The sequence below is a fragment of the Odocoileus virginianus genome, chromosome 11 (assembly GCF_023699985.2).
Source record: "Odocoileus virginianus isolate 20LAN1187 ecotype Illinois chromosome 11, Ovbor_1.2, whole genome shotgun sequence".
Classification (NCBI taxonomy): Eukaryota; Metazoa; Chordata; class Mammalia; order Artiodactyla; family Cervidae; genus Odocoileus; species Odocoileus virginianus.
The window spans coordinates 16,170,608-16,189,098 of NC_069684.1; the positions used below are offsets into that span (position 1 = coordinate 16,170,608).

An 18,491-nucleotide genomic window follows, 5' to 3' on the forward strand; every position below is an offset into this window, starting at 1 on the left:
AAACAACTATTTTAATTCTTAAAAAAAAAGCTGCCATCTCTAGGAAAAGTTACTCCTTCCCACTGGTTGGATACTCAGAAAATACTTTTTCATAAAAGTATATGCACACACACACACATCTAATTGAACAACCTCTTTCCATTAAATTTCTGAAAAAATCTATCTTTTGGCCTTATCCACATCCTTATTTTCCTCATTTTTATCCTGGACATTACATATACACTCCCTTTCTTCTAAAGTTTTAAGTCACTTTATTCAGAAAACACCAACACACACACACATGAAAAGTTATTACACTCCATCTCTTCATTTACATTAAGAATCACAGGCCCTTAACTCACTACTACTATCCTCAGAGGTAACTAGGATTAGCAGTTAGATTAGTATCTTTGATTTTCCTTCCTTGAAAGGGGAAAAATATATTATTCACTGTTTTGAAGCTCTTAAATACTTCAGACTTACTGCTTGCAAATCACGATCCTGTTCCAGCTGATACATTAATTCATTCTTGAGGTCCATGCTAATTTGTTCGGGAGTAGCCTGTAAAATGGGAAAGCAACAGTCACACAAAAGCGTAATTCAGCTTGAAGCTGAATTCATAAAACTAGACATCTAATGAAAATGTTCAAAAGTAAAACACAGAAGTCTGATCTCAACACCAGCGTTGCACTCACGTAAGCCAGAGGCCCCTCATCAATGTTGCTGCTAGTCCAAGGATTCCAGTTGGATTGTGGCGGTGACCAAGGGACCACACCCACTGGGTTCTGCCGCTGAGATGGCTCAAACTGAGCCAGTTTGCCAAGGTTGAGGGCAACAGGCACAGAGGGATCTTCAGGCTAGTAAAAAAACAAAGAAAACCAAAAATACCAGCTGCTTGTCTGACTGAAGAAGGTCAATACAAAAGTGAAGAACTAAGTAGCTGTATGCTTACTAGGGGCACGATCTCAAGATTTAACTCCTGAACAATGTTCTGCAGCTGATGCTCCAAATCTTGAGAAAGGTTCACTTTGTAAGGCTCCACCTATAGAAAAGGGAGAGTCATCAGAATTGTGTAACATACACATGAACACTACTCCAATCTACTACGGGAGGGTTAAGAGTATGGAGTTGATACTAGGCCTACAATAGACCTAAAGTCAACAAGAAGTCAGTTCCTTCGTGAAAGAATTACTTTAATGATGGCCATTTCCATTTCTTGAGGTTAGAGTCCTAGAACGATCAAACATCTTTAGCCAAATTCAGAGCTAAACTGAATCGCACGGGCTTCCCCGGTGGCTCAGCGGTAAAGAATCTGCCTGCCAATGCAGGAGACCAGGGTTTGATCCCTGGGTTGGGAAGATCCCCTAGAGAAGGAAATGGCAACCCACTCCAGTATTCTTTCCTGGGAAACCCCATGGACAGATGAGCCTGACGGGCTAGTCCACAGGGTCACAAAGAGTTGGACAAGACTTAGTGACTAAACAACAACAAAACTGAATCTCGTATTATCTCTCTGGGCTACTAAGTCTAAAGACTCACTGTCTCTCCTTCTTTCTTCTTTGTAAGTCCAGAGTAAGGTTCAATCACGCCAAGGTGGTAGAGCTGTCTGACAAGTGACAGCGCACAGGACTGTGCTGCCAGCTTTTTATTTGATCCATGTTCGCGTGCAAAAATCCCTATAATTTAAGTTCAAAATTACCACAGAGAAAAGGATAAATCGTCTAAGTAAAGAAATATCTCATCATAAGCAACTAGGTTAGGTAAAAAAGCTGACCTAAAATACAGAGTATGAGTTCTAAGCTCCTTTTCATTCTAACTGCTAACTCAAACCAGTATCATTAACAGCTTATCAACTAAATAACTGACCATCCTGGTTATAGGCACACACTAAGACACATACCACATACAAATCTTTACATTAAAAAGCAAATAAAATTATTTCAATGAAGCTGTCATTATCAACATCATATAACTTCTGAAAAATAAAGGATCAAAAGCAAATCAAAGGAATGAAAATGGGTCCAAAGTGCCTAGACCAGGAGTCAAGCAATCTTCTTCTATTAAGGGTCAAAAAATATTTCAGGCTTTAAGGCCACATAGTCTCTGTCACAGTTACTCAAGTCTCTCTCTCAAGAGTGAAACCATTCACTAAGAACACTTCAACTAGAGTTTGACTATGGGCCCAGGAACAGACATGTTCTCATGTAAAGAGTTCATAAATATAAGACAGAAATAATAATGTGTCACATATGTGACCCACCAAGCTTAAAATATTTATCTGGACTTCTACAGAAGTTTGCTATTCCCTAATGGGGAAGGAAATGGCAACCAACTGCACTGTTCTTGCCTGGAGAATCTCAGGGATGGGGGAGCCTGGTGGGCTGCCGTCTATGGGGTCACGGAGTCAGACACGACTGAAGCGACTTAGCAGCAATGTAAACAAATGACTGTCGCTATGTTCCAAAAAGCTTAAAACTCCTATCCACTCAAAGTAATTTATTCTTAAAAGTCTAGGATTAAAAAAATTAATCATCATCTCCTAGGGCTTCTTTCAAAGACTTGATTTTATTGTAAGTCTTTGATACACTTAAGTCATGAGGGGTAGCCGTGTAATTCTCAAGCTGGAAAGAATCTTTACCCACTTCCCTCAACTTGTAGTGAGGTAAACTGAGTCCCAGCAACATAGGAATGATTTAGTTGAAATCATAAAACTTGTTAGTGAGAAAATAAGGTACACAGAGCTATTCTTTACTTTCAAACATGACATACTGCCTGCTTTTAAACTTACTAAGAATAGAGAATTCATGTATATGCTTGTCTTTTTACTTCCTTTATGAATAAGTCCAGTCTGTTCCTTAAATGCCTCAAGGGTAACTTTCTCACCTTTCTTTCTTGACTCTATGACTCTTAAATGTTCACATTCACCTTTAGACCTCCAATCCTATCATCTGACTAACTCCTTTCTAAATGTCACTGAGTAAGTTTTACCTGAAGGAGCTTTTATCTTTTCTGTATCAATGGAAAGATTAATTTTTTGACACTGGCAGATTCATCAACAGCCTACCACCTCTTACCCTTTGAAATACAATACTAGCACAATCTCTTTTCATACATAAAATTGGGAAACTGGGCCTGCTAATCACTAATATTCTAAAACACCCTAAATGGTACTTTATAGCATGGACTCTGTCAAATTAATAATATATGTGGCTCAGGACTATAATGAATACTACTACGCTATACAAGACTCAGAATATTAGGAAAGCAACAACACTTACTTCTGCCTATCTGCTTGATATAAATGGTCATTTCTGCAATAAAGCTCCTGTAACAACATATACAAACAAGGTTAGAAATTTCACCATTAGAAATTATTAAATCCAGGATTCTTAAATCAGGCTTTCCAACTGCTTAGGCAAATCAAAGCAAAAAACCACTGTAAACATTTCTGTTCACTCCTAGAACAAATGAAGTATATAAACGTCAAATAATGTACAACACGGCATGAGACAGCTGTAATCAAAGTTGATGAGCCAACTGTTCATGGAAAGAAAATGTTAGGAGTTTTGATTCCATATTTACTTACTTTAAACTGTATTTCAAAGGCTGCAGTCTGAATAGCTAGAAAATATTTAGTGAAAAGGAATTTTCCACTTAGCTTGAGGCCAAGAAATAAAATAGGACCAACACTCTCCTTAAACTACAGTTGTGGTTAAGATCCTTTGCATGGGCCACCCACTAATTCAATCTGTTACGATCAGCTAAAAATAGGCTCGTATGCACACATACACATGGGTATACGAACACTGAGCCCATGTCAGTGGCTGGAGACAGAGGTCTGGTATCTGCCTGCAGTTGGAAGTAGCCCTTAATAACAAAAAAATTAGCTTATTTAAGTCAAGTCTTGGAGAACAAAATATTTTTGAAAACTATAGCTAAAACAGCTAGCAGACACTAGAGAATAAATTTGGGTTTTAAAAAGGGGAAAATTGCCCTTTGAAAACTATGCTTTCTGATCCTTCCATTGCTCAGGTATATTCTAACCTTGGCTTTGTGCTGTGAATAAAAGGTCAGGTGAGACTTACAAAAAAAAAAAAGTTAAGATTCCTTCCTATACCTCGTGAACTGACCTTCAGGCACAGCGGCTTCAGGGGTCAAAGGCCACTGGCTTTCAGGGAAACAACATCCACCCTTTCATTAATGACACCGATGCCAGTATGTTTCTCAGCCAGGCTTAAAGTCAGCACTCAATCTCATTCTCCTCCACCTAGGGGGGAACAGCAACACCAGAAATCAGTTTACAATAGTTTCCCATGTGATTGCTTAGTTCAGCCTAAGCAGCAGCACATGTGTGTATGAACACAGACCTCTAGTGTTGCTGTCTGTTATGCCTTTAAAGGACATACAAAGAGCAATGCTGTCCAAGCTCCCCCAACTGCCTCTGCCTTCCTTGTCACAGCCTGAATTCTTTAACTCTTTGTAATCAGAAGTCAATTAAGATATTAAAAAAAAATTTACAGTAAGTTTCAGGCATACTTAAATTATCTAACTGCCCTTAAAGTTATCAAGTGCTACCAAGCCCAATCAGTGTAGAAAAACAAAATTTAAAAAATCATCAACAAACGAATCTTTCTTTTATAATCTGATGTTTTAATAAAGTCAGATGTCAAAATTAAGTATTTGAGAATTCAGGATTGAATAAAACATTGGGAAGCAGGGGGAACAATGCTCTGAACATCATTTTGATCAATATCAAAGTTTTATTTCAGTAATAATTATTTTAGGGTTGCTAGATGCAACACTTTATTTTTAAGGAAAACAGTTTTGATGCATTTTGACTTAGTTCATATAAGGACAGCAAATTAAATCATCCAGATTTTCATGAAAACATCCCCTCCCTTTCAATAAAATATTAGTGCCCCCAGAAGTCTTATCCATATGAGCCTTCCTGGGAGTAATAATTACTACACCCTGGAATGCTCTCAGGAAGAACAGCAAGCAGGCTGAGAAACATACTGTCACTGTGAGAACCTCCTCCTCCCTGTATGTTCAGTTTTATGAAATTTAACAGAACAAACGTGTGCTAATTTAACTCACATACAAAGACGGAGGCTCTCCTTCGGCTTCGCAACAGGCCCTTAAAACTTCACTAATAGAACTCGAACACAGGCAACTTTCAAAGCCGATGGGAAATTTGGTTCTAGATGCAACACCATCTCTCTCTGAAGACTCTAAACTTTTAAGTGTCTAACTTGACACGTTAAAGAAATAAATATTATAACTACTTCTAATACCGCAGAGAACAATAAACCCACTATCTCTGGCTGACTTTTAAGTCGAACATGGACAAACCACTACTTGAGGCTACAATTTTTTGCCTCTCAGATTCATACGAGAACCAGAAGTCTAGCAACACAAACAGCAGATTTTTTGCAGATTTTATTCTTACACAGAATACTTTTGTGATTTTATTCTTAAAATCACACTCCTAAGTGAAAACCATAGCAAACTGCACATTACACATCAGTGACAATTTTTCTTGGTCAATGTAACATATCTTTTCACCATCAGCTACTCATCCACAAACTGAACCAGATGCCACATACAAGAACAATAACTACAAAACCCTAACTTACTACAGAAGGAAAAGAGTGAACCAAGCAAACCTGTTGTGATCAGGACCCACTTGGGTGTACTTATATTCTCCTTGAATCTTTTCTTTTTGGAAATATTGGTTCAGACGAGCCTTAGCGTTTTCCAAGGTCCAGTTTCCATGAAGTCCAGCATTTAAATCCACTTCTTCAGATTCAAGGGTCTGTTGAATCAATAATAATTAAATTTGGCTTCATGATTCTGTAACAACAATTTCTTTGTACCATGCTTTAAAGTGCAAAAGTTGTCTTTTTAACAGCTTCTGATCCTAGTTAAAACTGAGCCAGAACTAGTTTTTACTCCATGTGACGGTCCTATCGTAGAAACAAGCTATTGGTTAATGTACTATACATTTAAACTGTTCCTAAGAAACCTCTGACCAATTTTTTTAGGCTGGTTTTAAAACTTCAAATATCAGTAACCTCAGATATGCAGATGACACCATCCTTATGGCAGAGAGTGAAGAAGAACTAAAAAGCCTCTTGATGAAAAGTGAAAGAAGAGAGTGAAAAAGTTGGCTTAAAGCTTAACATTCAGAAAACTAAGATCATGGCATCTGGTCCCATCACCTCATGGGAAATAGATGGGGAGACAGTGGAAACAGTGTCAGACTTTATTTTTGGGGGCTCCAAAATCACTGCGGATGGTGACTGCAGCCATGTAAAAGACTCCTTGGGAGGAAAGTTATGACCAACCTAGATAGCATATTAAAAAGCAGAAACATTACTTTGCCAACAAAGGTCCATCTAGTGAAGGCTATGGTTTTTCCAGTGGTCATGTATGGATGTGAAAGTTGGACTGTGAAGAAAGCTGAGAGCTGAAGAATTGATACTTTTGAACTGTGGTGTTGGAGAAGACTCTTGAGAGTCCCTTGGACTGCAAGGAGAACCAACCAGTCCATCCTGAAGGAGTTCAGTCCTGGGTGTTCACTGGAAGGACTGATGCTCAAGCCGAAACTCTAGTACTTTGGCCACCTCACGAGAAGAGGTAACTCACTGGAAAAGACCCTGATGCTTGGAGGGACTGGGGGCAGGAGGAGAAGGGGACAACAGAGGATGAGACAGCTGGATGGCATCACCGACTCGATGGGCCTGAGTCTGAGTAAACTCCGGGAGTTGGTGATGGACAGGGAGGCCTGGCGTGCTGCAATTCATGGGGTCACAAAGAGCTGGACACGACTGAGCAACGGAACTGAACTGAAAACTTTAAACAAATAAAGTGAAAGGATTTTCACTGGTGGTCCAGTGGTTAAGACTCCACACTACAAAGGGCATGAGTCTGATCCTTGGTTAGGGAATTAAGATTCTGCATGCTGCACACAGCCAAAAAAATAAAGTATCGATCTATCAAGTTAGAAAAGTAAGCTGCCTTATGAAAGCACTTTTACTGCGAGTGCTCAAGAAATGAGGTTTACTGAGGCAACTAAATTTCCTACAAAGCAGATGAAAAGACGTTTTATTAATACCAGGGAAAAACAAGTTTTATTTCATAGGCAATCTACTGAACAGAATTAACAGGTAGCTTAGGTTGACGGTGTTTTGCGTGAACTATCAGTCTCAAATAATTAAAACAATCACTAAATTATAAAGTTGCAAATATTTTAAACCATGCCATGAACCAAGTCCTAAATCACATTCTAGCAGATGTAACACAGGCTTACAGCCTTACCGCTTGGACTTCCTGTTCTTCTTTTCTTGAGTAATAATCCTTCAAGTTGGCACCTCGATCCCAGGTGGGCACATAGCCAGAACCCCCACCTCCAGAATTATTTTCTATTATGGAAAGAAAATGATGTTCTTTCAATGAATCAAATTGTACAAATAACCTGAATATTTTTAAAAACTACTCCTAATTTAGATTTCAGAGCTCTATTATTAGAAATGGACCTGAAATTTCTCACTTACTTACAGTGTTACCTCACTGAATACAGGTCTAAATTACTAACTGCAAAGATGGTATGCAGTGGGGTGCTGCTAGTAATGATCAAAGTGACTGATAACCTGGCATACATTATCATGTAGCTGTTTTAAGTTGTTACATATGTAATAACTGATTAAATGGTAACTGTTTCTTCGCTAGATATGACCCTGTAAGAAAGCTACATGCTAGTGCTAGAGATGGAAATTAGGAGAAGTTAAAAAGGTGTTAAAAAGTGATGAATTTTAATGAGAAACCAGAGTAAAAATTGTAGTTAATATTGCCTAAAACTGTTTATTGATACTTTTAAAAAGTTTACTCAAATAATTTTTAAGTAAACATTGTTATCCTTGTTTCATAAACATTGGATCTGAGACATAGGTAACTTGACAAATATTTCAGGTAATTGACCCCACAGTCGACACACTAATGGTAGTTTTGATATATACAGAATTCAGCAGTGACTAGGACCCATATGGCAAACAAACAAACCTAAAATATTTGGCAGGAATCAAGTGAAAACAAGAAAGGGCAGTAAATAAAACCTCTTTAACCAAATATTCTAGCCTGTGCAAAATCTATCCAGAAATCAAAATCTAATGACAGAAAGGAATTGAGCTGTACCACTTTATAAGAGATTAAATAACCCGGTGGTAGCTGCAAGCTTATGAAGATTTTGGGTTCTCTCCACATTAGGGAGTTCAGAATGGTTATTTCTATCTGTCCAAGTGAGAAAAAGATGATGACTGTGCAAGACAGTGTATCTTATTCTCAGTCATGTGCACACATTCACGTCCTTACCTGCCTGGAGAGCCAGATGTGGAGGAAGAGGTCCTCCCAGGGTTGCTGTTAAACCTCCATCATCTGCTGTGGTATCAGATGAATCAGTAGCTGAGGGTGGAGGGGGTGCTACCTGCAAGAGGAAAAGTCAAGGGAACGTCAGTAAATTTGCCTTCAGAGACCTTCTTTAAAACTTAGAGGAAGCCCCCTCTTTTCCTCATAATATTAATATTGTTGCTTTCAGTATTATAAAACTATTATGTTCTCATTTCAGGCAGAAAAGGTAAGGGTAGTAAAAATATCCGCAATTTTCTCTCTGGAGATTACATAATTATGTAGATGAATATAATTTTCACACAAAAACTGGGATCACTTTATGCTATATAGATCATTTACCTTTTTGCATAACCCAATAAAGCCATGCTGTGCAAGGCCATCCAAGATGGACAGGTCATAGTGAAGAGTTCTGACAAAATGTGGTCCACTGGAGGAGGAAATGGCAACCCACTCCAGTATTCTTGTCTGGAGAATCCCATGAACAGTATGAAAAGGCAAAAAGATATGACCCTGAAGGATGAGCCCCCCAGGATGGAAGGTGTCCAATATACTACTGGGGAAGAGTGGAGGGCGATTACTAACAGCTCCAGTAAGGGCCAAAGTGGGAATGATGCTTTGATCACAGGATGTCTAGCAATATCTCTGGACTACCAACAAGATGCCAGTAGCAACCCTCCCCCTGTTCTTAGTCAAAAATGCAATGGGGGCTGGGGGAACATGCCAAAACTGCCCCTATTGAGAACCACTGGAAATGACTGAAATGGTGGAAATGCAAAATAATTCAACTCTTATCCTACAGAGAAAGAAAATGTAACAGCCTGCAAAAGCACATATGCAATATCCTTTGATCCAGCAATTCAATTTCAATGAAATCTCTGCCCAAGACAGATTAGCAAAAATACAAAAATTTATATGCATACACAAGCATAATACATAGACTATTCATTTTAGCATTCTAAGTAACAGTAAAAAGCACAAAAATCCATCAGTAGAGGTTAGCTGAATAAACTATGGTACTATTGAAGTGAAAAGCAGGTAAGTAAAGAAAAAGAAAAGTGTACACAAGATACTGTTAGTAAAATAAAGAACTGGGGTAAGGAATATTAATATACATCATTTTTTGGCTTACAGTTAGAAAAAAGAAGGCTGACTAATAACTAAAAAACAAAAACCCAACAGGAAAACAGATGGAGGAGACAGGGACGGAAGTCAGACTTTTCTAAATACACTTGTTTCATTAATTTAACAAAATTATGTAACTATTTAATGTAATTGTCCAGTTTTACAAAGATAATCCCTAAAAGTTAAAGCAAAATGAAAACAAACCAGAGGATAGAGATGACAGTATGATCACAAAGAGGAATTATTTAACGTGAAAGTGCAGTCATTTTAAGTCTGCAGTAGGATATGGGGGCTTCTTCCCAGGTGGCTCAGCAGTATAGAATCCACCTGCCAGGCAGGAGGTGTGGTCTGATCCCTGAGTTGTTAAGATCCCCTGGAGAAGGAAATAGCAACCCACTCCATGGGGTTGCAGAGAGTCAGATATGACTTAGTGATTAAACACCACCAAGTGGTATATACCCTAAATATGAAAAGAACTGCAAAAACTTAAATTTTTCAGTAATTGCATTATTGATAATAGTACTGGAATTTACAGCATGAGACTGTTGTACATGTATTGGTGAATAAAGCAAGAGAGTAATTATGTTAGGGCACTACAAGGAAAGTTTTGGTTTGAGGGGATAACAGACAAACAGATGCACACAAAGGGTGAGCAAAAGCTCTGCCATTCTGAATTTACACTGGAAGCATCAGGTTGAACTCAAAATATACCCTGTCTTGGGAAAAATTTTCCCAAGCTTTGTATACTGGAAAGGCTAAAACAATGACCAATTTAGTAGCAATGACTCTTGGCACTCAGTTTGTGGTCTCTAAACACCATCCCCCAGGAAAAAGAACCAGGGATCTTAACAAATGGCTGATTCCACATCTGTAATAGTAAAATTCAAGTTGAGTCAAACATATGATACACCACAAAGCAAGAAAGTGATCAGACTAAGGGTAAGGTTAAACACACTGAAAAATCAATCTGAAGAAGATCCTACAAGCTAAAAATGGGACAACTTAAACAGCAACAAAAAGATTAATGAATGCATTAACATGTTACATATTTGAATCAATGAGTTCATAACAATTCTGGAAATAATACCTAATTGAGGAGAGGGCAATGGCACCCCATTCCAGTACTCTTGACTGGAAAATCCCATGGATGGAGGAGCCCGGTAGGCTGTGGTCCATGGGGTCACTAAGAGTCGGACATGACTGAGCAACTTCACTTTCACACATTGGAGAAGGAAATGGCAACCCACTCCAGTGTTCTTGCCTGGAGAATCCCAGGGACGGGGGAGCCTGGTGGGCTGCTGTCTATGGGATCACAGAGTCAGACATGACTGAAGTGAAGAAGAAGAAGAAGAAGATAGCAGCAGAAGATACTAGGGACGAACTTAACTGTTAAAGGGAAAGAATCATTTATCTTAACATTTTCTGCATAAATTATACCTCAGAATAACTAAATTATTGATAAAGAGAAGTTCTGTTTTTTTTAAAGGTGGTTTCTTGTTATAAAAGTATCTGAACTAAAAAATCAAAGAAAATTACTGAAGAATTAAATCCACAATGATATCCAATGGCTGCTAATGTCCCATCACACGCCTCCTCCTGATGGGAGTACAGACTTCATCTTTCCTGTGCCTGCCCCTCTACTCCAATCAAATTGGAATCTGATCAAGTCTCTAACCACCATTACGGGAAACAGAGGAACACAGAAATCCTTTATGATACCAGGGGGCTGTATCTGCAAGATCTCAAGTGTGAGAAACTAAAAAATAAACAAGATGCTTTCTTTAACAAATTCCAAAGAAAAATTGAGAGAGAAAGGGGGAAGGGAGAGAGGGCACCAGACATCAATCAACTGTAGCACACAGACAACATTTAGAACATAACTTAAATAAACTACTAAAAATGGACTCATGAAACAATCAGGAAAATTTGAGTACTGACTGGGTGTTTGGGGACGTTAAGAAACAATTTTTTTTAGGTTTGATAATGGAATTGCTATGTTTTTTTAAAAGGATTACCTTTTAGAAATACAAACTGAAATAGTAACAGATGAATGACAGGATGTTTGGTTTTTTAATTATTTGCCAAAAAATAATCCAAATGGAAGAAGGTAGATAGAAATTAAGAGATGAATCATGACTGGTCATGGTGAAAAGTGCTGCAACACACAGGTTTGTGATATTATTCCTAGTCTTACTTTGAGACACATCTGACATTTTCCACAATAAAAGAAAAGTTTAAGTATCCTTGGCATTTAGAAATAAGTCATTTTTTGGCAAGTACATTCTGTTGCATGATAGGGCAAGTGAAGTGACACAGGGTTTGGTGAGGATGGGGAGGTAAAATATAGATGGTATGGGAAAGATTGGCTTGTGATGTAATATTTTTCCAAGTTCATCCCTCATTCATCTAACCAAAAAATATTAAGTGCCTACTATATGGACCAGAACTATTCTAGATGCTAGGGAGACAGCAACAATTAAAACACAGGAACCACCCCCCCACCCCCCCAATCCTCTGCTCTCATGAACTATAGTACGAGGATCTAGGGGCAAAAAATAGGTTAAAAGAGGGGTCCTCAATTTCAGTATAAATGACATTTTGGGTTGGATGATTCTTTGTTTCAGGAGGCTTTCTCCTGTATATTGTATGATGTCTAGCAGCAACCCTGGCCTCTACCCATGAGATGTCAATAAGGCCACCATCCCCTTCCAGTTGTAATGAAAATGTCTCCACATACTGCCAAACATTCCTGGCGGACAAGATCACTCCCAGTTAAGAAACACTAGACTAGAAGTTAGTTAAGTGTTATGGAGAAAAATCAAATAGTGAAAGGAGATAGAACACCAGGCTAACAGCAGATTTATAATTTTCAATTTGTAATTAACAAGAGATTTCCAACTTTCAATGGCTGGGAAAGAGTACTCTAGGCAGAAAGGATAGTAAAGTACAAAAGTACACCTTGTACACATCTCAAGTACACCTTGAGATGGAAAAGGTGCTAGCCTAATTTGAGGAATTGCAAGAAGGCCAGTGTGGAAGTGAGGGAGAAAGTAGAAAATGCATAGTTGGAGCCTTAATGGAAAAGATCTGAATGTGTTACAATGCTAACAACAAAAAATTGAAAATAGGACATTATTTCTGGTAGGGCCCCGTAGCTCCTACTACACTGACTCCTGCAGGTAACATGAACTCCAGAAAAACAAAAACCCTAAAACTCCCCTCAGCTATACACAGGCACTAAAATGTGAACAAAATCTGGCAAAGTCTAGAAGGAACTTGAAATGAGCAAGCAAAAAATAGAAAGTATAATTCCAGTTATTATGCCTTTTATTACTAGGGAAGACCATCTGAGACAGCTAAGACTCAATAGAAAATCCAGTCTTTCTGGTCAGAAGTATCAAAGGATAAGAATTTGGCGAAACCAAAGCTGCTGGAAAGTGAGAAATCTTGGAAAGGAAACAAACAGGAATCCCAAACTCTGTGTACAAACTTTCCCCAAATCTCTGGCTAACCTTTATATATACGGAGAGATTTCAAGCCTCCTAGCACAGGATCAGAAAACTTAAGTGAGATTGGAACTATCACTCAAAAGACAGTGCTGGCACTTGAGTCCATCTAAATTGACTGCTTGACAACACAATGACAAAATAAATACTCTTTGGAGGACTAACATCATTTAGTCTCCAAAATATAACAGTCACAATGCCCAGGATACAATGCAAAATCATTTGACATACAAAGAGGAAAAATCTCAAAAGCACAATCAAGAGTCCAACCCTGAGATGGCCCCAATGTTCAAATTAGCAGTTAAGAATTTTAATGCAGCTATTGTAGCTATGCTAAATGACATGAAAGAAGTTCAGTCATGTTATGAATGTATGCTTACAATGAATGAAAAGAAATGCCACCAGAAAAACAAAACCTGTTTAAAAGATAAAAAGCAATAAATTTAGGGGAAAAAAAATAGTATCTGGAAAAAAACTGACAGACTTAAGAGCAAAATGGAACCAACAGTGAAAGCAATCAGCGAACTTGAAGATACTGATTATCTTCAACATATACTGAACATATATATGAAATCATCTAATCTGAAAATTAAAGAAAGGAGGAGAAAAAGACTGTCCAGGACCTCCAAAATAGTTTCAAAAGGTTTCTCATATGTTAACATGAAAGTCCCAGAAAAAGAAGAAAAAATTAAGAAATGTTTCAGAAAAAAAAAAAAAAAAAACCAACAATAGCCAAAAGTTTCCCATATTTGATAAAAGACATAAATTTACAGATTCAAGAATTTTGGCAAACTCTAAGCAGGATGAATACAAAGAAAACCATGTCTAGTTACATCATAGCCAAGGTACTGGAAACCAAAGGAAAAAAGCAACCAAAAAAAAAACACATATAGGCGGAAATGATTTGATTACTTGCCCACTTCTCATCAGACAACAATGGAAGACAACAGTGCAATATGATCTTTGAAGTGCTGAAAGAAAACCGGCACCTCAGAATTGCGTTTTCTTCTATTCTACGTAAAATAAAAACATTTTTACATAAAAGAAACGAAAGAGTTTGCCACCAACAGACCTAGGAAGAGGCTTAAAAAACACACACACACACACAACTAGAATAGGTCATAACACAGGGAACAGAGGCCAATGGGTCAAATATTTGAAAAAGAATCAAGGTCGTCTTGTCCAATCTCTTCAGTTTACAGATGGTTCAGCCAATCTAATTAAAAATCTTGTAATTATACAGTGGCACACCATACTAGAGAATAAACTCAATTCCTGGGCAAATGCAATGGAAAGGTAAAAACATGTATTTTTACTTTTATAAGCAAGTCAGAATACAGAATCCCATTGAAAGGTGCTGAAATTAATATATGATTCCTAAAGGTTTTATAAAAACTGGATCTTTCATGTAACACCTAAGGCATCTGCTTAAAAGTTTATTTTTTCAAAACTTTTGCTGCACACAATTAAAAATAATTACATTATCAAAAACACAAGAATGGTATTCTACTGTACTAAATACTATTTTAACTCTGCTAATAAAATGTCAATGGGAGCAAATATATCTTAAAACGTTAGTGATTTTTATATTGTTTAAAATGTTATTTTTGAAGTACACAGAAAACAACAGGCTCTGAAAAATCTGTTTTGAATGAACACAATATGTAAAACCATAAGACATACAGACTAAAGGGAATCCCCAAGTCAGGTATGTAACGGAAATGAAATCCAAATCTTTAGGAAATTATTCCAGTTTTCTGAGAAAACAAATCACTCCCAAGGTTCACGAAGGAACACATTAACATACTATTTGAAAACAACACTGAGAAACTATCATGCTGCGCCTCCATACATACTGGATTAGCATGACCTTATGTCTCAAGTGCTTGGCCATACTTACCCCAATAGCTGGGACTTCTTCACTCTTTAGTTCATTTATTCGAACCAAATAGTTAACAAAGTCTCTGGCAGCATTGCTCTGTGCATCTTTTTTATTGGTGGAATTACCCATGCCAGTGTAATTATATCCTTCCACTCGAACCTTCAAGAAAAAAATATATTGAGAGAGTGACCTGGGTAATTTGGGGATTTAAAAACTTCATACTTCACTACACCATTAAGGGATTACAGTTAATTACTGGAGATATACTTTGTAAACATAGTGAAAATAACACATCTAAGAGAATTCACAGGCTGTCTTATAAAAAAAATGCTCATTCATACTGTCCAGTGATAAACTAATCCAAAAACAAGAATGTTAACTTATGTGGCTCAGATAATCTCTTCTAATGCAACATTAAGTTCCACATTAAAATCTGATTTTACAAGACCAAAGAATAAACTACCTGTAGTTATTTTAAAGCACTCTGATGAGAATGCACCTACTTTCTACTGGAATTAATAACTAACTACAGACAGTCCAATTTTTCTAATCTGCACTACTGGTAGTGCATGAAGTGTGAAAAACACATTGTTCTAATCAGAATAATTTACCTACCAGGTTGTTTTAAAAGTAATGCCCAGGGAGCTCCCTGGCTGTCCCCTGGTCAGGACTCTTATCCTGGTTAGGACTGCTATCACGGCAGGCAGCATCGGTTCCACCCCTGCTCAGGGAATTGAGATTCCCCCAAGCTGTGTGGTGCGGCCAAAGTTTTTTTAAAATGATTGATTTCATAGCACTTGAAAATCATTTAGAATGAGACAGAAATAGCAGGCAAGTCACAATAAAGGACCTATCCCAATGTACAACACATTAACATTTCCAAACAGAAAACATTATTCTTTTAATAATAAAATAAGCTTAAAAGTCACATAAATGCAAACTGTATTTTTTTTAATACCTCGCACATGAATTTCTGTCTGTTTTTGTTCCCCACTGCTCTGATTTCATATGCTGGGGTCATCTTCCTTTTGCCACACCAGGCATACAGAAAATTTTTAACATCACCCATGATTCAAGTGTCTTCTTCAGACCTAAGAAACAAGTTAGTTAGAAACAGCATTATTTATAAGAGTAAACGGTGGAAATTACCAATCTGGAAATACCCAATGGCTGAAATTTACTGAAAATCTATGTTAATCACAGGATATTCTATCATGCTGCTATTAACATAGACTATTAAGAAATTTTAATGATGAAATTGGAAAGTCTATCACATTTTGTTAAAAGAAAAAAAAAGCAGAATACCAAGTATAATTTGTACTACACAAAAGTATGCATAAATAAATCAAGACTGGAAAAGAACTATCCCCCACAAATGGTTATCTTTAGGTAACTACATGTGATTTTTACCTCTTCTTAAAAGACATTTTATGTAATCTCCTTTTTACAAGGGGCACTTTATGTGTTTTATCTAATCCTCACAACAATGGGAGATATACATGATAGATCCTACTATATCATCATTTTACAGGGGAAGGAACTTTGGCATAGAGAGTAACTTCCAAGTTACCCACTGTGGAAGCCTAAGTTCAAACCCAAACTACTACATTAAGAAATGGTCATCAATTATTTCATATATAAATTCAATAGTTTACCCTCATTTGCATTGTCTCCTAGCAGACTGTCCTCAAAGCTGTAGGCAATATATTGTTAGTAAGTCCAAATACATAAATTAATCAGTACTTAAACTAATTAATGAACCTAAATATTTTATACCAAATCTTTAGGCCTTGATATTCATTAAAATTTGACAATATTACATCTTCTTGAAGTACAACATATTGCACTTGTTAGCATTCTCCCTCTACTCCCCCATAAGATAGCAAGATATTTAGCTTAAGTCTAAAATCTGAATTTAAATTACTAGCTAAGTATCTGAGACTAAATTTAGAATCAGAGAAAATATACTATAAATTCAATGTTTGCTGTGATGTGAGAAGAAATCCCATTTCAAGCATTAAGTCTGTCTTCCGATAATGTTCAGTATATTTTGTTAGCACCTAAGTCTTGTGTCATCAAACTGGACCTAGTATAAAGTTTAATTTGTAGTCACAGTCACCCTGTTGTTCAGTTGCTAAGTCATGTCAGACTCTTTTTGACCCCACAGACTGCAGCACACCAGGCAGACAGTCCTCCACTATCTCCTTGAATTTGCTCAAACTCAAATCCATTGAGTCAGTGATGCCATCCAACCATCTCATCCTCTGCAACCCCCTTCTCCTTTTGCCTTTAATCTTTTCCAGCATCAGGGTCTTTTCCAATGAGTCAGCTCTTAGCATCAGATGGCCAAAGTACTGGAGCTTCAACTTCAGCCCTTCCAATAAATATTTATACTTGATTTCCTTTAGGATGCAGTTTGATCTCCTTGCACTCCTAGGGACTCTCAAGAGTCTTCTCCAGCACCACAATCTGAAAGCATCAATTCCTTGGGGCTCTGACAGTAAAGAAGCTGCCTGTAATGCAGGAGACCAGGGTTCAAGCCCTGGGTGGGCATGATCCCCTGAAGAAGGATATGGCAACCCTCTCTAGTATTCTTGCCTGGAGAATTCCATGCACAGAGGAGGCTGGTGGGCTACAGTCGATTGGTACACAGAGTTGGACGTGACTAACACACACTCACACACCACAAACACCCACACCCTTCTTTAGGATCCAACTCTCACGTCTGCAACTGACCATCGGAAAAAACCAAGCCTTGATGATGCAGACCTTTGTCTGCCAACCAAGTTAACCCTGGAGACACCCTGTTAATGAAAAGCTGTGGAAAAATAAGGATATCTATCTACATATCCCAATCATGAATAATTAACTAAAAAAACAAGCCCTCAAAAAAAGAAAGAAAGAAAGAAACAAGCCCTCAAGGTGAACGAGTAACATGAAATATGAAGGACTGCACTATCAAATTCCTTCTTCCCTCGGTAGTCTCATCTAGCTCCATAATATTAAACATCAACTATACCCTAATGATAACCAAATAAAACTTTATAGTCTTTTTAACCTCCAAAACCAAGTTCATCTAACAGACCCATTTGGATGCTACCTTGGCATACTCAGTCAAAACAAAACTTTAAATTTCTTCCCCAAATCTGTTCTTCCCCCTAAACCCAGTTTTCCCATCTCCCCAAATGGCACCACCATCCACCAAGTTACTCATGGTAACTGGGATCTACCCAGCCCCTGAAGATCCTCTACAGCTATCTCCCGTTATGTGCCAGTCGGTATCCTTAAAGGAGCACCTATGTGAACTATTTTACTTAACCTTAACACTGCAGAAAAGCATTATTATTATTCCCTTTTTACAGCTGAGTACACTAAGTCAAGAATAACCTGCCCCAAGAGACAGAGCTCCTACCTGGGGGACCCAGAATTTCCAGCCAGGCAGTCCGGATCCACTCACTGCTCATCTACTGCCCACTTCTACTTCCAAGGCAGTTGTCCCATCTCCCTGCTACCACTCTGCCCACCCGGAGTCCGGGAATGACGTCCTCAAAGATTCCCACTTTCTCCACTCTAGCTACCCCCGAATCCTTGCTTCT

The 18,491-nt window shown here is 37.8% G+C and overlaps 1 protein-coding gene across 3 annotated transcripts in view; it reads right to left on the reverse strand.

Annotated features, from left to right (window-relative positions):
• The window catches only part of DHX9 (DExH-box helicase 9), a 43,561-nt gene that overhangs the window by 24,138 nt on the left and 932 nt on the right, over positions 1–18,491 (reverse strand). Inside the window, exons 2-11 of one of the 3 annotated variants that reach the window (XM_020898453.2) lie at positions 15,854–15,986; positions 14,914–15,054; positions 8,350–8,461; positions 7,300–7,403; positions 5,646–5,794; positions 3,258–3,304; positions 1,519–1,655; positions 932–1,021; positions 675–836; positions 463–540 (exon numbers count right to left, since the gene is read on the reverse strand). In XM_020898453.2, the coding sequence (XP_020754112.2) occupies positions 463–540; positions 675–836; positions 932–1,021; positions 1,519–1,655; positions 3,258–3,304; positions 5,646–5,794; positions 7,300–7,403; positions 8,350–8,461; positions 14,914–15,054; positions 15,854–15,964 (1,131 nt within the window). In that variant the 5' untranslated portion in view covers positions 15,965–15,986. Of the gene's footprint in view, positions 1–462; positions 541–674; positions 837–931; positions 1,022–1,518; positions 1,656–3,257; positions 3,305–4,096; positions 4,207–5,645; positions 5,795–7,299; positions 7,404–8,349; positions 8,462–14,913; positions 15,055–15,853; positions 15,987–18,491 lie in introns of those variants that run through there. The other 2 variants (XM_020898454.2, XM_020898455.2) reach the window with 2 other exon arrangements.